The following is a 24,587-nucleotide window of genomic DNA, read 5'->3' as shown; positions in this document are numbered from 1 at the left end:
GAGTAACAAATGTCTGTTTTTGGCCTGGGAGTGTGAGAGTCAAGGTAACATTTCATACATTGCGTTAACTTGTGGAGGGATCCGAGAGGAACCGAGAAGATCTGGACTGTATCCAAACTGATGACAGCACCACCAGAAGATGGGACAGAAAATGGATAAAAAGACAGGTTTCTAACTGGGCGACATTAGATGCTTGGGAAGACTGTCAGTTTGTTAGGAGAGATAGACTTGTCTTGCAATATCTGATCCATGTACACGTACTTGTATTATTGCAATATCATTCTTCACTAAAGTTTGTTATAATTTTAACTGAACGAATCCTGAGTTTTATTTCTGATCTACCAGTCAACGAACACTTAAGATTTGAGGGTGTAAGGTGTAGTGATCTAAGTGGAGTCAGATTATAGAGGTTAATTTGGCCTTTTTGGCCAGACTGGTCATCGGTCACATTTTTAACACCAAATCTTACAGTGTACAATTTTGAATGATAAACTATGCTGCTGATTTTATTCTAGTTTCTGGTTTCATACCTTCATTTTCTTCATTATGTTTTCCACTTCATGGCCAGGGGATACCGTGTATACTCCATGTCAGTGGTAAAGCTCAATTAGGGACCGTTCGGTATTTATGGAATAGACCACTGGAGGAAATTAGAGGAGGGTCATGTCTTTTTATTCTTTATTGAGGGGAGGGTCATCCAATTTTTTTCTAGTCTAGGGGGGAGGGTCACCCAACTTTTGTATTTGTGAGAACAGCAACATTTCAAAGTGGCTTGTTTGGTGCATATTTATCCATGTAGCTCCATGTAGCTCTCTCAGTCTTGGCCCCTATCGCTAGCAGATGGGTCCCTCCCTATTTAGTCTGCCAGACAATTTCAACTGTACTGTTTAGTTCAAAAACATCCAAAACACTGTACGAAAACATAACGGGTCAGACGCAAGCTTTTATTTTGAAAAGTCAAAGCTTGCGGACTGACTGAAATAAATAACGAACAGTCCCTTATCTCTTTGTTTTTCTAACCACAATTTTATTTTAATGGTGCTACAATTAGCCCTCCAACCCTCCACTTCCTCAAATCCCCTCCCTCTAAACATCTGGAATATAAGCAGCTAGCTTTTAATAGCTACCAGAAAGTAAACAAGTTTGATGGTACCTCACTGGAGAATCACCACCACCAACTGTGAACACCTTTAATATTTACATAATGGCAGTGGATAGAAGCACATTGATTGGGGTCAAGGGTTATAGTATAAGAGGGGATATTAATCATGGGGGGGGGGGCAAGGGTTATAGTATAAGAGGGAATATTAATCATGTGCAGTGATAAAGAAAATGTAGGTTAACAATGAATGAGTATCCTTGTGTTTATTGTTATATGTGTATCAGTAGTCTTTTGTAGAACCAAACCCATGGAGGGTTGGTGATATGTAACACTTGTGCTTAATATATTTGGTACCCCTAAAATCACATGTGGCCCCAGCCTGGCCCCTCTATTTAAAATGGTCTAGAACTGCCACTGAAACCTGGACAGTGCCTAAAGACTATTACAATGCACTTTGTTTATCAAGGAGGACATTCATATTATCTTTCACTTCATACTCCAAAATATTGTAGGGCACATAAAAGCATAAAGGTAGAATTGAACAAAATCACAGTGACCTTGACTTGCTTTGATGTAGACCCAAGGTTAAGTTGTAATTCAATAAAACAATCCTGTCAACTACTGTCAAGATGCCATAAGGAAGTAGGGTAAAGTTATTATTTTTGCTGCAGCTTTGATTTATGCATTGCTTTCTATAAACAATGATTAACCTGGACTTACTTATAAAAACATACTGTACATCTCCTCACCGTCAGTAAACCGTCATTTCAATATATGTAAGAAGTACCTTCCAAGCTGAAGAATGGAGACATTCTCAGTGATTATGGTTGTGTGTTTGCTTGCTAGTCTATCTGAATGCCAGACTGGAGGTGAGAACAATCAGACCAATATCACTAGGTTGACACATGAAGACCTGGAGGATAACTCGGTAGAGAAGGATGCTCTCCAGAATTTAAACCAAGGGCTAGAAACACCAGCCATTTTGACAACAGGCTCAACAACAACAACGACAACAACAACAACCCAGCCAAGCTGTGAACCACCCATCTACACTGTGCTGAAGGAGCTGGGGGCTCTGGGAGAAAGGCTTACAGCTACTGTGACAGCCATGGAGGAAACAAACAAAAAGCTGGAGGCCAATGAGAAGAAGCTGACTGCACTGGACAGGAGAGTGACTGAACTGAGTGCAGTGGATCAAGGTAATACAATATATTATACAAAAGCAATGATTGTGCAAAGCCATAGTTTGTCATGCCAATCACATGTTCTGAGCTGAATTATTCGGCTACACCACAATTGTGGTTGCACATAGTTTCCTTTGGCAGAAATACATGTACATAATGTTACGTCTTAACAGTGTTTCAAATTATTCAAATAATAACATCTTAAAGTGCCCATATTATGAAAAAATCACTTTTTCTGGGATTTGGGGTGTTATGTTGTGTCTCTGGTGCTTCCACACACATACAAACTTTGAAAAAAATCCATCCATGCTGTTTAGAGTGAGATACAGTTCCTGAATGTGTCCTGCCTTCAGTCTCTGGGTGAGCTGTTCAAAATCGACACGGCTTGTGACGTCACAAGCCGAAACGAGCAGGCTAACCGCAACCATTAGCTCGTAGCGTTAGCATGCTAACGCTAATGCTAACGCTAGCATGCTAACGCTAGCATGCTACCTCGTTCTCAGTAGCAAAGCACTGCTACAACACACACAAGTTCACCATAATCTACAAAAGAACTACTTACATGTGCGCCCTCATTTAGAAGTCTCCCAGCTAATCCTGCCTTGTAACTGACCGAAGTTGTAGAAACAGCCTTTCTTTTACTGTCTATGGAGCTAGCTAGCTGACATGAGCTACATCTGAGCTACTGGGCATGTGCAGTGCAATCAAAGATAGTATAGAAGAAGAAGAAGAAAAGAGGTCTCACTCTGTAGCTAAAACAGAGACCAGGTGAAAAGAGGATCTGCAGCAGTGAGAGAGAGCACTGCAGTACAACAAAAATATGGTGTTTTTTGAAAATTAAACCATGTAAACCTATTCTGGTACAACCTTAAAATACAATTATGAACCTGAAAATGAGCATAATATGGCTGCTTTAAGGCTTCAAATTATGAGCAACTTTCTCTCTCACACTCGGTTAGTGCAGAGAGCCATAAACTGAGTTTTCTTTTGAGAGGAACTCAACACTAAATGGGTTTTTGCTACACATAATTACATAGATGTTTGTTGTAATTGTATGTAAAAAAACAAAACAAAAAAAAGATTGAATGTGTCTGCTTGGATTTGAAAGTTCCACAGATGGTTAATATAGGCTCAGTTCAGGGATTTGTTGATAGAATGATGGTAGGCCTGCATGAGCTTACTGGCATGGGTAGAAACGTCCAAACAGAAGTAACAGAGTCCATAGGTAAACAGGAATGGGGGCAGGAAAGAGATGCAGGCAGGCAGGATAAAGATTCCAGTTAGGTCCAGGTATAGGTGCAGGTACATGTGGCAGAGTTTAGGTAGTTCAAAAAACAAGGCACGATTCACAACAATCTGGCAACTGACTGGGGAAAAGGGGCTGGTATATATGTTATACGTATATGGTATATGTACTGATAGGCTAATGAGGGAAATGGATAACAGGTGAGCAGGTGGGCAGAGAAAACCAGGTGATCGGAATGGCTGAAAGGGGTTATGGCAGGGCAGAAGGGAATGGTTAGATGTAGGAGTGAGGTGGCAATGAAGGGGGCTGGGGAAGTGTAAATGTGTCTGGAGGGAGGGACAGAGAGGCAGACATGACAGAAAGTTTGGCATGCATGAGTAAGGTTTGACATTGTCAGACCAACTGACAGAAGAAGCTTCTTGGTCATTTTTCTTTTCTTGCTTCTTATCAACTCTGCCTTAAAGATTATTTGTGGGTACTGTATGTTGGAAGGTATGATCATGAAACTCTGACATGCTGTTTATTTATTTTTTTATTTACAAAAAGGAACCAAATTCAGAATAATGAAGTATTCACGTTTTTATCCCTCAGGACATCATCGGGTTGCATTTTCTGCTACATTAGGCGAAGAGGGCACCATTGGTCCTGTAAATATTCTTTATGCTCTGGTGTACAGAAATGTTCTGTCCAACATTGGAGGACATTACAGCCCAGTCACAGGTCAGTATTTAGTGTTCCTCTCCTATTCCAGGTAAACATTTTACTTGCTCTGTCCCATTACCCAAGTGTTGTGTGGTAGATTGGATGTACCAAAGATAACTGTTGGTCTTTTTTTTTCACTCCCTCTTATTCTGTTGCAATTAATTTAAAATGTACATGCTTTTAAATCTGTTTCTTCTGTTAAAAGTGCAATATCTAATACTGACAGCTAGTGTTTAAAATAGTTACGTCTCCCCCGCCCCCTCCTCCCCAGACTCGAAGTTCACGGAGGTTACCAGGCTGAGACCGCAGCATCCATAGTTTCGCTTTGCCAGACCCTCCTCCAAAGCGCGCTGAAGGAGCATCCACAACAATGTTGCTAGACACTTGTCTCACATAGCCAGACAATACTTCACAGCACAGCGGAGTTGCTAACGTTAGATGCTGGCTATACTGACAGTCATAGAAGCCCGTGATCACTCGGAGCTCTGTACCCAACTGACAGACACACTTTTCGGCTTAGAATTACGGTAGGAACCGCTAAAAACACAACAACCTCGCCGTCCTCTCCACCCGACAGACAGACACACTTCCTAGGCTTAGAATTACGGTAGGAACTGCTAAAAATAACACTACCTTGCCGTCCTCTCCACCCGACTGAACACAATTTATTGGCTTAGAATTACGGCAACAATCGCTGAACACACTGCAAACTCACGGTCCTCTCTTCCCAATTTACAGCCCCTCTCTATCGGCTTGAAATAACTCACCGTTGTCGGCTATGGCCGCTGAACAGGCTACACGTTGTAAACAGCCATGGCCCACTTGCCTGGACATCCGGTAACGTTAGCAGGGTTGTTTTTTGCGAGTAACCAACTCGGGTACTCTAGCTATATAATTCAATGTGAGTACACTAATGTTGAAATGACAGCCGTGATAAATTAGCCTGAAGCTAATGCTTAGCTACCTGTTCAGGAGGAAATTAGCCAACTCGGCATCCTTTTGGGCTCTAAGTTGTCTCCATCTTTTAAATACAGCTCCAATATTTACCCAGGGTTTGTAACGTCTCTGGTCACACAACCATTTTTTTAGGTCAGGTAGAATTTATATCCGTCGATCCCATTGGTTGTTTGCTGCTTTCATGGCTATCCTAACGTTACAGCTGTAGCGCCCTGGGTTTACATTTTTACAGGTTTATCTGGAAACCCGGCCTGGCTGTCAAACTGGGCAGTTGATAACACACAGGCCAAAACACAAACAGAAATTTCGTCATGGAACGGAAATTTCAAAAGGAGAAAATACTGGCATTGTGACTGTTGTCAGAAAAGATAGTATTTCAACTTGACATGTTTCCTTAATATCTGATGAGGCTTTGGAGTCATTTTTGGAATTATTACAGTAAATATATTACATATTGGACCTTTAAGTACTTCAATTGTTCTGTTGTTGCAGGTTATTTTACAGCACCAGTGCAAGGAGTCTATTACTTCACCTACACTTCCTTCTTCTGGGGAGGTGATGGAACCAGTGGTGGCAGTTTGTACCAAAATGGAAACCATATAGTGTCATGGTATGGTCATGCTCCATCTCACCCCATTACTGGATCTAACAGCGCTATCTTGCAGCTACAAGTTGGAGACAATGTTAATGTTCGTCTTTGGGGTGATAGGAGGATTAGTGATAATGTAAATAAATATTCTTCATTCAGTGGATATTTGCTTTTCCCTGTGTGAAGAGTTTCAAACACATCAAACTTTCAATAATGGCTAGAAGATTAGTGATGTGACTTTCCGTAGCTGTAAACACTATGTTGTGTAATAAGAATGTGATTCTTGTATTGTAAAGTTTTTATCCGTTATACTGATATGTTTTTTGATTGATTGATTGATTGATTGATATCTTTTATTTTGAACATGTAAATAAAATAAAACATCAGAAAACAATAGTAATAAAAAAAAAACGTTAAAAAATAAAACTCCATAATTTCCAGTACTTAAAGACCTCTATTTACACAAGCAAAAAGGAGTAGGAAGAAGTAAAACTTATGTACTCCTACCCCTTTGTACCCTTTCTATCATAATAAATGAGTTAGCTACAAAATAATAAGTCTATAGAGATAATAAATCTGTTCAATGAAAATATATTTTCAGAAGTTCTACTCACATTCATATATTTACCCATACACAACAATAATTATACACATACCACAAATTGTTCAATATAAGCCCAGGTTATTAATTGCACTTTTGTTTCTCTGTACCTCTGGAATATCATTTCTTTAAACATCTTTTTGAATTCGAATATGTTTAGACATTGCTTTAATTCATTATGTAGTTTATTCCACAATTTAGTGCCACTGACAGATAAACTGAAACTTTTCCTTGTAGTTCGAAAACTGGGAGTCTTAAAATTTGACTTTCTCCTTAATTCGTAGCCCCCCTCTCTTTCAGAAAATCTTTTCTGTATATTGCCAGGCAATAAATTGTTTTTCACCTTGAACATAATTACTGCTGTTTGAAATTCGACTAAGTCAAGTAATTTTAATGCTTTAGAAAATAGTGAATTGGTGTGTTCCAAATATCCAGTGTTATGAATTATTCTTATTGCTCTTTTTTGAAGTATAATTAACGATTTCAATGAATTTTGATATGTGTTTCCCCAAACCTCTACACAGTAATTTAAATATGGTAACACAATTGAACAATACAAAATGTGGAGTGATTTGTAGTAGGGGTGGTACGGTTCACAAAACCCACAGTTCGGTTCGTATCATGGTATTAGGGTCACGGTTTTCGGTTCTGTACGGTTCTTGTTATTTTTTCTTTTAATCTTTAACACTCCAGAAATATACTTCAGCATATGATAGGCCTATATAGCTTAATTATCCACAATGTAGGATACAGTATTAAATAATTATATAGTTATATCATGTAATCATGCACAAACTGATTTTGACTTGAATTTAAGCACATTATTGGGACCATCTCTGAGGAAAGCTAGGTGAGATTTTGATACAGCAAAAGGGAAGACATTGATGATTTCAACATGCTTTTCATTTATTTGGCAAAAAAAGGAGAATGTGTATTGCCATCTACAGGAACTTATGTGCCTTTTTAGCACATGAAGATTGAAATATTACAGAATATCAATTGAAATAACTTGCATTTATCAAACTGCCAACTTCAGTGTAGCTCTTACAAAAATGTATCCTTTAAAAGAAAAAGAGAGGAACTCTTAAAGCTCCGTCTTTTGAATAAGTCAGAATACGTTAAACATAAAAACAGTTTACATTGTTAGTTAATTTCCTATCCTGGCCTGGGCTGGGACACACATACGGTTTGATAAAGTAGCCTACTTATTGGACCTATCATTGCACTTACAATAACGAGCGTAGCTGTCAGGTCCTCCTGTATACGTCTCATCTCCGTTTTTTCCTGCATCCACCGTGTGTGTGCGCGCGTCAGTCGCGGGGAGAACTGAGCAGCCCCGCCCGCTGCAGAGACCCGACAGGATCTAAACTGCAGCCGCTTCAGCGACTTTAGAGTGAAAAAACGTTACAGTACATTGATGTTAAAATGAATACAGGTTGGCAGGACGGTCTGAAATGTTTTGCACGGTCTTTAGCTGTAGGCTACGTTTTGTTGGTAACTTGTCCACACCTCTTCTTTCGCGCGAAAGGGAAACACACTGTCTGAGGTCACATACGGGTACCTGACGGGCACGAGGCTACATTGCGCATGCGTCAAACCGTGCGGCACACACACGCTCCGAACCGAGACATGCGGACCGAGCGGTTCGGATGTTTTTTCATGAACCGTACCAACCCTAATTTGTAGTCTAAAATGTGCTTTGCTTTAGCCAAGACTGAAATACTTCTAGACAGTTTTGTTTGGATATATTTTATGTGAGATTTACAGCAAATCTTGTCATCTATAATCACTCCAAGGAATTTCATTTCGTATACTCTTTCTATATTGACACTTTCTATCTGTAACTGAACTTGATTGATTGATTTACGATTGCCAAATATCATGAATTTGGTTTTACTCACATTTAATGATAACTTATTCGTGTCAAACCACTGTTTTATTTTTCTGAATTCTGAAGTGATTATGTCCAGGAGTTGCTGTAAATTCTGACCAGAACCAAAGATGTTTGTGTCGTCTGCAAATAATACAAATTTCAGTAATTACATATATCGTTTATATAGAGGATAAATCGTTTTGGTCCCAATACTGACCCCTGGGGGACACCACACGCAATGTCCAAACATTCAGATGTATAATCTCCCAACTTCACAAATTGTTGCCTGTCTTTTAAATAACTGCTTAACCAATTCAACACTATCCCCCTAATCCCGAGCCGTTCCAATTTATTAATTCATATTTCATGATTAATTGTATCAAATGCTTTTTTCAAATCAATAAATACCCCAACTCCATATTTCTTTTTGTCTGTGAAATTTGTGATTTCTTCAATGAGATCAGTTAAAGCTAGTGATGTTGACCTATTTTTTCTGAATCCATATTGACTATCAGTAAGTAATTTGTATTTATCTATGAATTTGTCCAATCTGTCATTGAAGAGTTTTTCTAGACTTTGTGAGAATTGAGGCAGTATAGAGACTGGCCTGTAATTTGTGAAATGGTGTTTATCTCCAGTTTTGTACAAAGGTATGACTTTTGCTGTTTTCATTTTAGTTGGAAATGTACCAGTTTGGAATGACAAATTAAAAATATGAGTTAATGGTTTTGAGATCCCATCAATTACATTTTTTACTATCTTGATATCTATTTCATTACAATCAGTGGATGCTTTAGTTTTGCATTTTTTAACAATGTCTATTATTTCTTTTTCTTCTACTGCTTTAAGAAACATTGAACATTGATTTCTTTCAGTAAGATCATTATATCTGTTATCGATTATCTGCGGATTAGGAATTTTTCCAGCTAAATCTGGTGCAACATTTGCAAAATATTTATTAAAATTATTGACCACGTCCTCCATATTATTAATGTTCTTTTCATAACAAGTGAAATACTGGGGATAATTAGACTGTCTCGTGCCCTTTATTATAATACTATTTAGTATATTCCATATACCCTTCATATTATTTTTATTATCTAATAGTTTACTATAGTATTCTCTCTTACAAGTTCTCATAATCTTAATTAGCTTATTTTTATTTTATATTTCTTATATTTATGTTCTGCTTATATAGTTCTGTGTTTAATAAATTCTCTATAAAGTTTATTCTTTTTTTACAGGCATTTTGTAATCCTTTTGAAATCCACGGTCTATCACTATATTTTTGTTTTCTGCAATATTTTTTTATCGGACAATTCTTATCATATAATAATTTAAATATTCTTAGGAATTCATCATATACTTTATCAATATCTTTTTCCTGATATATTATTTCCTAGTCTTGTGAAAGCAGATCATCTTTCAGTGCAACCATAGACTCATCTGTTCTGACCGTCTGAATAGAGGTTTATTGTCCTTTTTAGATGTATAGTTACTGTTGTAAACTGTAAAAACTGGTAAGTGGTCACTGATGTCATTTATTAATAGTCCACTCACTGTATTGTTATCTATGTCATTTGAAAAAATATTATCAATTAATGTTGCACTGTGGAAAGTAATCCTGCTGGGTCTGGTAATTTTGGGAAAAAAGCCCAGACTATACATTGTACTGATCACCACAGATGAACATAACTTTCTGATTTGTTTTTGTAAATTTTTCCTCCATCCAATCCTTGAATAAATCAATATTAGAACCTGGTGATCTATAGATGCAACTTACAATAACATTTTTCTTTTTTTCCCTACAAACTTCTATTGTAACACATTCGAGTAAATCATCCACCACTGTTGACATTTTTTCCACCACCTTGTAATTGAATTTCTGGTCCACATACAAAGCCACACCACCCCCATTCTTGTTTTCTCTGTTAATACAACACATTTCATATGCTTTAATTTCAAAATCTGAGCCCTTTTCACTGTTTATCCAAGTTTCCGATATAGCAATTATATTGAAAGGCTGTTTGAACTGATTTAAATAATGTTTAATGTTGTGAAAGTTAGCATGTAGGCTTCTGCTGTTAAAGTGGATTATTGGTAATTGTGTTTCGGTCTTAACTAAACTATTGAGCTGTTCATTATTGTATTAAAAGCAATTGCTGTTGATGTTGAGGAAATACTTGTTTACAGGATCAATATAATTTTCCAAGTCCTGTGAGTGATGTTCCGTGTATTGAAAGGTGTTCAGCTCTAGTTTGTCAAGATCAACAATCCTCTGTAGTAGTTGATTATCTCCAGTACATGTGTGAGTTGTGAAAAATGTCATGATACGATCAGCGATTCAGCATACCTGGTTGTAGATGAAATATTTCTTGTCTATTTTGGTGTACTAGACCGGGGATGGATGATCACTTTGTCTTGTCGTAGATAAGCAATGTCCCCTCTTTCTCTCGCTGCTCTCAACTCTGGCATCAGTTCCTTCCTTGTTCTTCTGACAGTATTCGTGAAGTCCTCGTTGATGAAGATTTTGGATCCTTTGAGTAACTAAGTGCGTTGTAGTATGGCAGATCTGTCCCCAGAAATTTCACCACAGTTGGCCTTGTTCTGTCTCCTCCAGGTTTCCCTGTATGGTGGGCCCTCTCCACTTCAACCTCTCGCTGCAGCTCTAGCTTCTCCGCCAATACTTTTTTCACTTCCTCCTCCGTCTTGGCCCAGGTCTCTCCTGGTGCCTCCTGTATTCCCTCAAAAATGAGGTTGTTACGTCTGGATTGTCCCTCCAAATACTCCATTTTGTCAGTGACAGCCAATAAACTGTCACACACTTTAAATATGTCTGACTGCATCGTGTTGCAGCGTTCGGTTTGCTTCGCGCTATCAGTTTTAATTGTCATCCACATCTTTTTGTGTAAATTGCAAGCTGGTTTTTATGTCCTGTAGATCCTTAGTTATTGCATCCAGTCTGCTGTTTGTGGAGTCCATAATGATTTTAACAAAGCCAAATCTTTCTCCTAAATCTGCAGTTTCTATTTTTATACGACTATCTAGACAGAATGTACAGATGTTTGCATACACCTTTGATATCCATAACTGCATGCTTTTCATATTTTCTATACTCTATGATTAGTATGCTTTTTACTCTGTTTTCTATATTATATTATAATCAATCAGTTATAGGGACCAATTATAGTACCATCATTTGCAAAGGAAACCATAGCTTCTTCTGCCTCCATCACACTAGGCTACACATCTCCCTCCCTCTCGTGCTCAACAGTTTGCAGCCTCTGGCAAAAGGCCAATTTCAATAGCAGGAAGCAGTCTTGTTGAAAGAGTGCAAGCTGTGTACAGAATGTAGAGTCAGCAAAAAGGAACCACAGAGAAGGAAGTGTCTGTACGCCCCTCAGAAGACATCACCGAACACCAAAGAGATTTTCCCCAACATTCTTTATTCTTAGTTCTTCATAACCGATTTATGTTGGAGCACATTGCAAGCAATAATAAGATGTGTATTTGTATTGTTCATTGACTTAACAGTTACCTTTTTGATAAACTATTTGAATATTTTGTTGATGTCATGTTGAAATGTGTATATTGTGTTCTCAATTATTCATTAGTCACATGATTACCACCATTTTCAAATTCCTTTAAAATAATAATGTACCACAAAATCATAATCTTATTTGCAATCATCATTTTTATGAAAGCTTTTATTTATATTGCTAAGAAAGGTGTCCTCCCTCTAAAATTGTCAATACAGGTGTATCAATTGTCATTAAATTGACTCTTGTGTGATGTATTTTTAGTCACAAATATTATGTAAATGAATGGTGGTGGCAAAACAGACATTCCTTCTGTTGCTCCAGTATTGTCTTTAAAAAAAATCCTCTTTTATGTCTGAAATATCTTTACTTTGGAATCCTCTGTTACAAAATCTTCATTGTACAGTCAACAAAAATCTTCACTTTTCACTTGAAACTCACTTAAAGCAGACTTTACAGCGATACATTAACTTAGGGGAAGTCTAGTATCCAAATAAAGTGTGACCTTTTAATAGCGCAGGTGATTTCACCCCTGCTTGTGTTGAGAAAAAGAAAATCAAGACTTCTACTTTTTAAAATTTCTCAGCTTTATGTAATATTTTACATACTACTATTCTGTTTCTATTTTAAACTAAGTTAACTGGATGAATAATGCGCAAAAACTAGAGACATGTATTTCAATTTATACAAAGAAAAACAGAAATATTTCTATATATAAGACAATAAACAATAAGATCAAATAAATCAAAATACAATAACCCTTAAAAGAACAATCTTTGCTAAATCAAAATTATTGCACACTGCTTAATAGGAGTTACATTACGCTAACATTACATTACTGTATTACACATTTTGCTTTGGAAGATGTCAATATAATTTCTAGTTTTACATCACAAGACATGTCAGATTTTTCCTTCAATACAAAAAAATACCTTCACCTAAATAAAGACATTTGCAGCATAACTTGATGCAGAAAAGGCTCAAAGTGTTGCACATTCTAAGCTATCACTATTTTTGTACTATTTAACCTTGATCACTGTGACGCCATTTTACAGCGTTGAACCATGACTTTTTCAGTTTTACTCAGCTGAAGGTGATGAGGTATTCTGGGTAGGCCTGGTCATCGTGGAAAATCACAAACATGGTGGGCTGCTGCTGGTTGTTCACCAAACTGTCGAAGCAGTCAGTGGGGTCTGAGCCTCGAGGAGGGGTGGCTTTCATGGAAGAATTACCAACAGTGTAACGGCCGGTCAGGACACGAGCCACATACAGCCGCTTCAGACCAGACGTGTCTGCTGGGGAAAAGTTACTGGCCGAATAACCTGCATTGACAGCAAAGTAAACTCCCTTTCCATACGCTGTAGCTGTGATAGAATTAGATGAGAAAAGACACATGTCAAATTAAAGGAGTAATTCAACACACTATTCTCTTTGTTGCCGAGAGGTAAAAGAGAAGCTTGACACCACTCTCATGAAGCTACATCCAAAAGCCGGTTAGATTAGCTTGCCATTTAACAACATTCCTCACCATGTGCTCCTGCGTAGCTCCTGTCAAATCTGTCCCTTTCAATGCAGCTGCATGACTCTGCGGATGTCCCATGGTAAAGAGACATCTCCCCAAGGTCTGCTGGACCATTTTTGGCAAATATACGCTGCCTACACACCGAATAGGCATGCCACAGGTAGAGATTTTGCACACGTTCAATCTGAGAAGAGAAAAAAATCTATCAATTGCTTATTCTGTACTGTAGGTTTTTTAATGCTATGTAAAACGTGTGTTAGCAAACTCACTTTGAGAATGTTGTATCTAGCCGTTTTGTGGAAACCCGTGGCTACGACCTGGTACTCGGGTGAGTTAGGATGCAGCTCGACCTTTTTAAAGACCTCTCTGTTCATAGGTTCCCATTGTGTTGGCAACTCTAAGGCTAAAGTCAAAGTCACACAAATGAATGGTATGTTTTTAACACAAGTCGCTGAATGTTAAAGAAATACTTTGCTGATTTGAATCCAGCTCTGTGTCATCTTTGTGTGGGCAGTGTGTTTATATGAACGGTGCGTGGCTTCCCTCCATGGCGCCAGTGCACAGAGCTCGGAGCAGCCTAGGTCTGCTGAGATCCGCCAGATGAAGTAAAACGCATCCAGTGGATTTTGGCTGACCTCCATATCGCGTTTCGCATTATTCAGCATTCACCACACTGCCATGATACAGAACTAGATTTAAATCAGCAAAATATATCTTAAGTAAAACTACAAAATGTTACATACTCGTTTCAGACTTGCTCCTTTTCACTTTGTACGTGATGCCTGTAAGCCAATTTGTGGCTTCTTGGGCCATCAGGTTTACTGTCACCTTGCCGTCTGGTGCCATCACATCTACAGACACTTGTTTTTTCATGTGAGCCTCCTCCAGCACGTAGTTGTCATGCAGGCTCAGCTCGTGCCAGGCTTTATTTATATCCTGAATCGACCACTGGACATCAAGAGCCAACATCGCTTCTTCTTTATCTTGGAGATCTTCGCAAAGTGATTTTTGGATTGCTTGGTTTACAAGCTCAGTGACGCTCAACACGTCCTCTTTAAGGCCTTTCAGCACATAGACCTCTCTACCTGACCCTGAGCGATCTCTAGCTATGTTTCCTGCTCTGTTGCCGTTGACATCTTCAGCACTTTGACGTCTCTTGTGCTCCAGGCTTATTCCGAAGACTTTGACTTTTGCCTGCACTGCCTCCAGCTCCATTGCATCAAGCCTGGAAAACTCATGTACATCCACCTCTCTCTCTACCAGCTGCTTCTGCAGGAACCCCTCCAAATCTCTTTTGATGATCCTAATGATGTCTGCACCACAACCAATCACACTTATCACAGCTGGCGGTGGCTTTGAGGAGGTGAAGGTTTTGACTTGAGGTGCTGAAGTTGAGGAGGCTCTTGAACACTTGTCATACCACTTCTTAAGCTTTTGTTTAGCTTTTTCTAAAAAAAGATTTAGCAAAAAGAGACACATTACTTCAATGAGCCAAGATAAGATTCAGTCTGTGATATCCACAATATTCACTTAACTGATAATATTGTTTATATCGATCTTTTCATCTGCCAATCTTACCATTTACCAAAAGATATCAATATGTTGCTAAGTCGCTAAACTATTGCTACACAAAGTATTTTTGGATTCATTTCTTTTTGTATTTCCTGTGAAGGAATTTGTTGTGCGCGCAATGCTTTGTTTAGCAATAGTTTAGCGCAGAGTCTAGGGAGATGTACGGTGGCCGGGAAGTGCAAAGCAACATTACAAAGAATGAAACACTTTTACAAAGCCTAAGGCAAATTTACATTTTGGAAAACATTTTTACCTACCATAAAACACAATTACATGGCAAAACACTTTTACCAAGGACAAAACAAATTAACATTTTAGAAAACAAATTAACAAGACGCAAAACACTTTTATCAGTCCCGAAACAAATTTACACATGACAGATTCTTCACGGAAAGGGAATGTACCACATACCGGAAGTGACATGGAAGCGATGAGGTGTTGTTGGTGAGCGCGGTCAATTCGTGTTGTCGTTGTGGAGTATATGGCGTGAATGAAGTTTATGGTGACCGAACATGGACTGCGTCCGAGGGATGTTTTGCCCGTTTTGTGGCAAACACATGAACAGCTTAACGTGGTTTTGCTTTACGTGTGGTCGGTGTTTGGAGTTTTTAAAGGACGCGGACCTGACGGAAACATTGGAAAAACAGGGGACGTCTCGACAGCCGCGGCCGGATAGAAGCTACAGCGGGGCAGCTGAGTCTGTCCAGGCCGTATTGCTGGACCCGCTGGAGGGAAGGGAAGCCCGGGAGAACCAGCACCAGGACTGAGAGGAGCGGACTGTCACAGCCTGCTGAAGTTTAAATCACAGGTTTCCTAAAGGGAGTCTGGCGGGATTCGGACTGTGGACGACGAAACATGACTTTAAGTCTCGTTAAATAAATAAATACACACAGAAATAAATGAATCAATAGTGGAGGAGTGAGCCTGGACATTTCAGTCTGTTTAAACTTTACTTTGAAGCAGAAACTCTTAGTTCAGAAGGGTGAAGTTTCCGTTTGTACTCATATCTGTGAACTGATTATAATAAATATTCTTTGTATTAACACATTAATTAGTGTCTTTGTCTTTTTGTTTAAAAAAACTAGAACATCGCATGAGATTTTGACAATTTATAGTGATTTTTTTTTCCGTTAGACCTTTGCCTACATTGACGCTGATGCATTAAAGAGGAGTGCCTCCCCTGTTCCAAGATGGCGGCTCTATTGACGCATTCGTTCCAATGAACTGCCGTAGTCAAGGCGACATCGCAAATTGACCGCGCTCAGCATAAGACCTCATGACTTCCGTGTCACTTCCGGTATGTGGTACATTCCCTTTCCGTGAAGAATCTGTCATTTGTAAATTTGTTTCGGGACTGGTAAAAGTGTTTTGCGTCTTGTTAATTTGTTTTCTAAAATGTTAATTTGTTTTCTAAAATGTTAATTTGTTTTGTCCTTGGTAAAAGTGTTTTGCCCATGTAATTGTGTTTTATGGTAGGTAAAAATGTTTTCCAAAATGTAAGTTTGTCTCGAGCTTTGTAAAAGTGTTTCATTCTTTGTAATGTTGCTTTGCACTTCCCGGCCACCGTAGAGATGACTACTATATACAATTCATATTGTGTTTGAGTGAACTATTCCTTTAAGGTTTTATAGTTATTTTCTCCCCCAACACAACTTGCTTTGTATTTTTGTTTACCTCTGGAATTCATAAAGACCTGTCCAATGGAGACTTGTATTTGTAAAATCCTCTAAAGATCACTTGTGTTAAATCTTTTTCTGAGTGTCATCATCATGGGAAATTACAGTTATGTTGCCACAACTTACATGAGGTCGATATCTGTTACTAAAACCTTTGGTCAATCCTTTACATTTAATACAATGCCATTCTTCAGGTCAATTGTTTTTATGCATTATGTCAAATACTCTGGGTTTTGACATGTGCTAATTAACCAATGTTAGCATGCTGACAGGCTAAACTAAGATCATGAACCTGGTAACTATTATTTGATAATAATTAGGCACAAAGTCAAACATTTCTGTAAACGAAAACAAACCTTTCAGGCTGAGGTGGCGAGCAGCTGTTTGTCCAAAGCGCTTCTCCAGCTCTGATCTGCAAAACATATCACAGGACAGGAAGTTTAAAACAATCTATCCTGACTTGTCAAACAATGCAGCCCTAGCCAAAACGCTTACTATGTCTTCCATTGTATGAGTGAGATTTATATCTGACCTGAAAGCCTGGAAGACGGGTTGCTGGAGAATGACAATGCGGATGAGTGTGAGGGAATTTGGTTTCAGGTCCGTAATAGCCGAGGTCATGCCATCCAGCATGGCTTTACAAGCTTTGTCAGAGTCCATACCACCCAGACCTGATGTGGTAAAAAAGACCATGATTGTGAATCCACATGGAGATGCCACCAACGACCATTACTGCAGTGACTGGTAGTAACCTTTATTTTGTAATGTGTCAAATTTGTATTAGTGTATTTTCAGATTTTTCATTTAGATCCCATACTATCATTAAATTAACATATTATACTGCTACTAAAGGCCAACAGAAATGCATATATAGAATGGATTTACTAATTTCTACCTGACTAAGTTGTTTTACTGTACTTCATGTGTTATTATTTAGTTTAAGACAAATTTGGTGTTGACCATAATGCACAAGTCGACATAAACACACATGCACACAGTACAAACCAGTATTGATAGCTGGGAAGGCCGCCGATCTGAAGCCTTTGCTCTCACACTGCTTCAGTATCTTTTTGCATTTCTTCCGAATCATCTGAGGGTCACACTTAAAACTAGCATGAATGATTTCCCTGCAGCCAAGCAACCCAGGTCCTGTTGTGCACATGAAGTCTGCTGGAACGCCCACTGCCAAAACCATAAAAGCAAATAGGACAACAAAAACATTATGTTGGATTTGTTTACAAGATGTTGGCATGGTAAAATTGTTGCAAAACTAATGCACCTAGTTGTAGTTTCTTTTAATTGATATAACAACGTTTACACTAACGTTTACAGCTAAGCACAAAAACTGTTTTGGATTATTTAAATTTTTTCTTTTCTTTTTTCTGGTGCTTCGATTCAGTTTTTTATGGACAAATAAAAAATGTGCAATAAACAGGTCAAGGTCCAGGTCAGGGTTTCCCTATGTTGTTAGTATTCATATAGCAAAGATAGTATTGTGCAAGTATTTTTACAGTTTCTTTCCTCTTAAGGCTTACCTTGTGCTAACTCTGCTTGGACATTGGACCCTGCTGCAGTCAGAATGGCTTGGGACACACCTGTGGAGTTTATGCAAACAGTTACTGTAGGATTTAAGTTAATATAATGTACACAAAACTAACACCAGTGTACACGTATATTTAAATATCAAAAACATGTAGAAAATCAAATCATACCTGATTGGTTGTTGGAGAAGTCGGTTGTGTTGATAATGGCATCAGTGCTCTCCTGGATGATGTCACCACGAACCATCTGAAGCTTGACTCCCCCCAACATGGCAGTGACCTCATCATTGGTTATGGAGACATGGCGGTAAAAAGAAGCTAAAGTCATGTCAATATAAAAGACAGTACATAGTTAAAAGGATACTAAATAAAAAAACTAACTCTAAATGAATACCAATGTTGTCCGTATTTATAAGCAGCTAGTAGTTTTCTAACATGTTAGCCATAACTTTAACAGTGTCTAATATGGTGGTGGCCGTGGTTGGGGGCCTTTGATGTTTTTCAGCCCTGTTGTGGCCTGACAATGATTATTGCAGCTTTAGAGAATTAGTGAATAAGCACTTTACCAAAGTCTTGCTCAACTTGAAATTGAAAAGACAATATTCACACTAACCTTGGTCTGGGTTGGCATCGTTCGTGAATCCTCCGAGATGCAAAGTTTCCTGGGCAGACTGGAAGGCCTGTGGTGACAAAGTTAATTAATTAATTAATTCCAGTTCCACATGCAAAACAAAACTAGTGTACTCCTTTTTTTGCTACAAGGCACTGCTACAGTATTTTCTTTACCTTGCTAGATTCTTTGTCATTGGGGTGGATGACAACACGGACCAGGAAAGATGTTCTGGTGACTCGGTTCTGTTCAAATTCACGGATCTCCTCCAGTACAACCCTGGATGCCACGCTGTGAGGAAAACGCAGGACCGCACCGGTCCCAAGCACAGGGAGAGCAACTGAACTAAAGCCTCTGATCTGACAGGAAGCCAACATTTTTCTGATGCCCTGTCTCAGAACCTGGAAGATTCAATGATTAAGAAGGTTACGACACCCCTTAGTCTTAAGAAAGCAGGAACAAAACACAGACACATTAAAGACAAACCTGGTTGTACAGTCTAGTAAGACATATTCACTGAACATATGACTTCACCTGGACCGCAGTTCCTTGTTGGTTATTATCCCAGGGAAGCAGGTTGAGGAAGAACACTGCTTTAGATTGAAGTGCAGGCAGGCCATCGACCAGGACTATTCCATCATGCAGTGTTGCTCCTCCTGCTTCCTTATGAAACTTTGCAGTCAGCTGCGGTCCAACAATGTTGGACAAAATGTTTCCAACACGAGTAGAGAGGGGATCATGGCCAAACATAGGGGATACCAGGCCATCCACCTAGTAAAATACAAAAATCTAATTGTATCCAAGTTAACACTGATCATAATCACCATGTTTATCCTACTCTGTATGCACACAGACACCAGTACCCAGCAACTACAGCAGATAATAATAATAATAACTTTTATTTATATAGCGCCTTTCAAGTAACCCAAGGACACTTTACAGAATTACTGTGGCTTAGCTAAAGGAGGTTGTAGGCTGTGGTAAACATGTGGTGTTTCAGGAGTTTTTTTTTTTTTTAAATGTCCAGGGATGTAACATTTCGAATATCTGCAGGGAGGGTGTTCCTGAGGGATGGGGCTGCAACACTACAGGCTCTGTCTCCGAAGGTACAGAGTCTGGTGTGGGGAATGGAGAGCAGGCCAGCGTCTGAGGACCGAAGGTTTTCGGGGTGGGGTGTATGGATGGAGGAGGTCAGGGATAGCTTGTGAAAACATCTGGTATCAAGCTGCATAATTTATATCAGAAAACTGTCTTACCTGCTGGGTCTCGATGGTTCCCTGAATGATCTCTACATGGACACCACCTCCAGGAGCTCCAGCAGTGGCTCCTCCTGCTGTGTCTTGGGCAGAAGCATCCACCTGGAAGCCCAGATCTCTTGGTGCACTGTTTCCAGTACTTATCCCTTGGAGAAGCCGGTCACATGCTTCCTGCATTGCCCTAACCACCTCTCCTCTGTTATCAATCAGGATAACTCTGCTCAGACTTCTCCCCCCCTGACTGCCAAACTTCTTAACAGCAGTAACAATAGCCTCAGAGCACACAGTAACAGGGACACCAAACACACCTGAGCTGATACAGGGAATGGCTATGGACCTGAACTCCATCATCTCTGCTAAATTCAGAGCAGACTGGACAGTTTTTTCCAGTAATACCCCCTCTCTACCACCTGATTTTCCACCTACAGGCCCAACAGCATGCAGCAGTTTCTTGCACTGTAGGTTCCCCCCTGTTGTCACTACCACGTCACCTGTGGGAATTTTTCCAGTCTGCTTTACTAAAGCTCTGCTCTCCTTTTGCACCTGAGGGCCACCTGCTTTACTCAGTGCAGCAGCAACCCCTCCACCGTGGTCCAGATCTTCGTTGGCAGCATTCACCAGGGCATCAGCATCCTGTTTAGTGATGTCACCCTGACACACTAGCACCTGGAACCCATCACGGAGGCTGTAACGGGCAACTGTTGTGTCTCCAGATGCTAAAATCTGTCTAGTAGCATGATGTTGTTCTTGAGGTTGTATGATACACTTCTGAGAACGAGCAACACTTAAAATGTTCTCTCTTCCGCAGGAACTTTCAAAATATCTTACTGCCCCTGGCAGGTCAATGATGACTTTATCCTGAACCAGGGAGTCCAGAAATGGACCCAGTCTGTTCCTGACCTCAGTCACTTTGCTGGATGGACCTTCCAGCACCAACATGGGCTCAGAAGAAAATGTTAAAGGATGGAAGATTACCCCTGCATAGTCAAACCCATGCAGCTGCAGCAATCCTGGTAACTCTTGTGCTAACTCTGGGTAAGGAAGAATGACTTGTCCTTCTATGCTTGACTGGTCCAAAATAAACTGTGCGACAGCTTCACTCAGCTCTTCAACCTCTTTGGTGTGGCCCAGTAAGCACACCGAGCTGTCTGAGCCAAACACGACCTGAGCCCTGTATTGCCCTTGGTTCATCTCATTTGTCTTGGACTTAAGCTTTTCCTGAAGCTCAGACGGCACAGCGGAGCAGTTAGGAACATCAATCTTAACTCCTTTGAATTTTTCATGCAGTTTTTTGTCTGTGTTATTCAATTCATCAGCAGAGAGAGAGAATAAACGTATTTCTGTGTCTCGTAACTCTACTTCCACTTTGTCACCAACACCTAAAAAGTGACCTAGCACCCCTGGACCTCCGTAAGCCCTTCTCAAGAAGACCAAAAAACGTGGGCTCATGTCAGAAACCGTCTTTTCCAACACCCATTTCTCCTGATCGGAGATCCAATCGCCAGCCTTAAGAATCTCCTCCGCAGAACCTTCCAAAACTAACTGACCAGCAGCTCCCTGCGTTACCTTCACTCCTGGACAATCTCGTCCCAAACTGTGCTCGATCTCTTTCCAGAGGAGGCGGAGCTTGGCCTCGCCCAGCCGCCGAATGCTGGTTTGCTTCTCACTCATACCTGACCTGTCCTCTACATTCATCAACCTGGCGTTCACCTGAGAACGCTCCCCGACAACAACAGCCATCCCAACCTCGCTGTACACCTTGACTTCATCTGTGCTCTGATGAGTGCTACAGGACTGAAGCAAAGCTTTAACTTTATGAGGGTCTGCCTCATAGTGGCACAGGTAGCCATCAAATAATTTGTCCACCTCTGTTTTCCAGTCTCTATCATCACCTGCAGCACCAGGTTGAGCTAAACGCCTAACTGACACCCTCCCCTCCTGTGGGTAAAGCTGAGCAGAGCAGGCCACAGAGGCAAATTCTTTTTGTAGTTTCTCCCCAGCCTTGGGACATTCCTTAAAGTAACGAAGAAGGTAAGTATCAACTTGTACTTCATATTCTTCACCGCTTAACAGGCTTGAAGTAAGACTGGACTGTTGTCGCTGCTGAAAGATATACATTATATCAAGTTTTCAGTACATGACAACAGTTTTAAAGATGTATTGATGCTCAAATCATTACAGAGTTTAAAGACACACAAAATGTGTTTAAAATGATTAAGACATCTACACTTTAAGTGCTGAGATTGCTATTGCTTAACTAACCCTGAAGCATTTTAATACAAAATCATGTTCAATTGTTTCAAAGTGAACTCAGAAAGTGCCTTGTGATGCTTTGTAATAATAGTCATTACAAGTGTAGTTTTTTTTTCTATAACCAATTGAAATAACATTCTTTTTTTCTGTGAAGTGTAGTGTGCAGCATTCACTTTGTGACACAACTTTGGAAGAAACTGACCTGTGATGAAGGTGAGTCCAGATTTGGGCTAACTGACTTGCTTGTAGTCAAGGTAGTGATGGGAGAGCAGGGGGAAGGTTCTGGGCTGCCTCGCACAGTCAGCACCAGAGGACCACCTGCAAACTCCAACACATGTTCAGATCTCTGCAGGACTCTTCGCTGAGCTGAGACAGAATCAGAGACATTTCTTATTAGGCCTTTTGACTGTCTGAACTACTTTTCAGTTGTGTTGCCCTTCCATCCACCACCCTCTCTCCCTGATTCTGTTCTTCTTTAAATAAATATAGTGTGATAAATGTTGAATCATGAATTCTTTCCTGACAGTGTGCATGAAGAACTGACTTATTAATGACTTTACTGTGGTTGTACTTTACCCTGCTGTTTCTTCAATGGATAGGATGAATGTATAGATTACTGAATGGTCCTATCAGGAATAGGCCCAGGCACCCAAGGGGTCAGGGGGACCCTGGGAACCATGTTCTGTACAGTATAGCGTGCTGTACTTAGATTAAACGTACCACAGAGACAAACAAAACAACTACAAAAAGCCGTTAATCAACAAAGTGATGCAAAATGGCCTCAGAGATGCAAAAGGACCACAAAGACATGCAAAATGTCTACACAAAGACACAACACGACTACAAAGAGACAAAAAACAACTACAAATTGATCAGAGACACAAAATGACAACAAAGCAATGCAAAAACAATTAGAAAGAGATGCAAACTAGCTACAAACTGATGGAAAATGGCATCAGAGTTGCAAAATCAATGCAGAGGACATGCATAATAACCACTAAAAAGAAGCAAAATGACACAAACTACCACACAGAAATGCAAAATAACTATAAAAAGGCAAAAACGATGGTAAACAATGTAGTTGTTTTGTAGGGGTGTTTTGCTCAGTAGGAAGGGTGGGGGGCATTTTTACATGTATATGGCCAGGAGCCCTGTGTGTCATAATCTATCCTACCTGTGTGCAGTTTTTCCATTTTAACTAATCAATGTTTACAACAGCTGTTACAGTATGACTGCCACACCCTTTCCAATGGAGCTGAACTATTTAACGCGACAACGAGACTTTTTTTTTTTTTTTTTTTTTCATTTGTTGTTGATTCTTTGTGTTATGAAATTCCTCACAACATCGGGAATAATAAAGTTGACACAAATATAAAATATACGGAGTCTAAAAATGATCTTGTTCTATTTGAGAAGCAGTCTAAACTCAACGTGAAAGTGAAACTAGAATAGCCTATGTTTGAAACTTAAAGAGTGAATTGAGTAGGCTTTGTGAAAAAGTAACATCGACAGTCAAAATGTTTGGATGTGGCTCTACAAGCAGTAGGCTATACTTTGGTTCTTATAGCCTATATAAAAATAATCGTATCAACATGTTTCCAGTGCATGCATACTTTCACTTTCACCAGCACAACACGACAGAGGCCTACTCCAATTAAACAGATAGCCTAAACGTTTAAAAATCACGCAGCCTATCTTACCTTCTCGCTCTTTAAAGGCGATGCTGTACACTTTATCATGTATGTTTGTTATCGAGCCGCAGTCTCCACCTCCTGATTTGCGGCGAATATGGAAGTAGTTTTCTATTCTCTTCCGTTGCTCTTCGTCCAGACTGGGACACTCAAAGAAAACAGGATGCTTGTAAGGATCCTCCATAGTGGAAACACTTGATAGACTTAATACTAAAATATATAGGCTACTGTAGGCCTGATAAAGTAAGAATGAATAAGCACCGGTGGAACCCCGACCTGCTCGGTGTGGTCTTGTGTCAAGTGCCAGGCTTAGGTGCGCCCTCTGGACTTGTTGAGTATATATGAAAGACGTCTCAACAAAATACATCCGTGACTCTCTCAGTAAACCTCCTACTTATCGGGGTTTTCCCTATTGACTGAACAAAGCCATAAGGAATCTGGCAGAGCCACTTGTCAGTGGTGGAAAGTGCAATTACATTAACTTAAATACTGTTCTTACAAGTACAATTTATTTCCATGTTCTGCTACTTAAGGCTCCTTTTACTTCACAAAACGGCAGAGACTACTGAGTTTACGAGTTATTTTTCAGGTCAAGTGTATAGGCTACATTAAAAAAAACAAAAAAACAATAAACTTATGAAACACAAGATTGAACCAGTGGCCAGATGGTAGT

General features: G+C 39.6%; 2 protein-coding genes across 5 annotated transcripts; one reads left to right on the top strand and one right to left on the bottom strand.

Annotated features, from left to right (window-relative positions):
• The first annotated feature begins 1,852 nt into the window (after positions 1 to 1,852).
• On the top strand, positions 1,853 to 6,094 carry LOC116053429. The gene is made up of 3 exons (XM_031304546.2): positions 1,853 to 2,301; positions 4,124 to 4,252; positions 5,684 to 6,094. The coding sequence occupies exons 1-3, from the start codon at positions 1,905 to 1,907 to the stop codon at positions 5,962 to 5,964; spliced, it is 807 nt and encodes a 268-aa protein (XP_031160406.2). The 5' UTR covers positions 1,853 to 1,904; the 3' UTR covers positions 5,965 to 6,094.
• A 5,836-nt stretch (positions 6,095 to 11,930) lies between these two features.
• Positions 11,931 to 24,255, bottom strand: LOC116053316 (protein mono-ADP-ribosyltransferase PARP14-like). 4 transcript variants are annotated; one of them, XM_035994098.1, is made up of 15 exons: positions 23,924 to 24,254; positions 22,426 to 22,589; positions 19,971 to 22,073; positions 19,249 to 19,485; positions 18,891 to 19,115; positions 18,718 to 18,784; positions 18,276 to 18,422; positions 18,099 to 18,158; positions 17,569 to 17,745; positions 17,096 to 17,234; positions 16,920 to 16,975; positions 14,058 to 14,763; positions 13,585 to 13,714; positions 13,322 to 13,499; positions 11,931 to 13,157 (listed from the first exon to the last, which is right to left on the bottom strand). In XM_035994098.1, the coding sequence occupies exons 1-15, from the start codon at positions 24,096 to 24,098 to the stop codon at positions 12,877 to 12,879; spliced, it is 4,845 nt and encodes a 1,614-aa protein (XP_035849991.1). In that variant the 5' UTR covers positions 24,099 to 24,254; the 3' UTR covers positions 11,931 to 12,876. The 4 variants fall into 4 exon arrangements, with proteins under 4 accessions (XP_035849991.1, XP_031160225.1, XP_031160227.1 ...); XM_031304365.2 differs by having other exon boundaries at positions 13,585 to 13,718; positions 14,059 to 14,763; XM_031304367.2 differs by having other exon boundaries at positions 13,585 to 13,718; positions 14,059 to 14,763; positions 19,971 to 22,070.
• Positions 24,256 to 24,587: the final 332 nt, after the last annotated feature.

This window comes from Sander lucioperca, chromosome 17 (genome assembly GCF_008315115.2).
Source record: "Sander lucioperca isolate FBNREF2018 chromosome 17, SLUC_FBN_1.2, whole genome shotgun sequence".
In the NCBI taxonomy this organism is placed as follows: Eukaryota; Metazoa; Chordata; class Actinopteri; order Perciformes; family Percidae; genus Sander; species Sander lucioperca.
The sequence above is the reverse complement of the archived record's forward strand: the minus strand, read 5'-3'. Positions and strand labels throughout refer to the sequence as shown.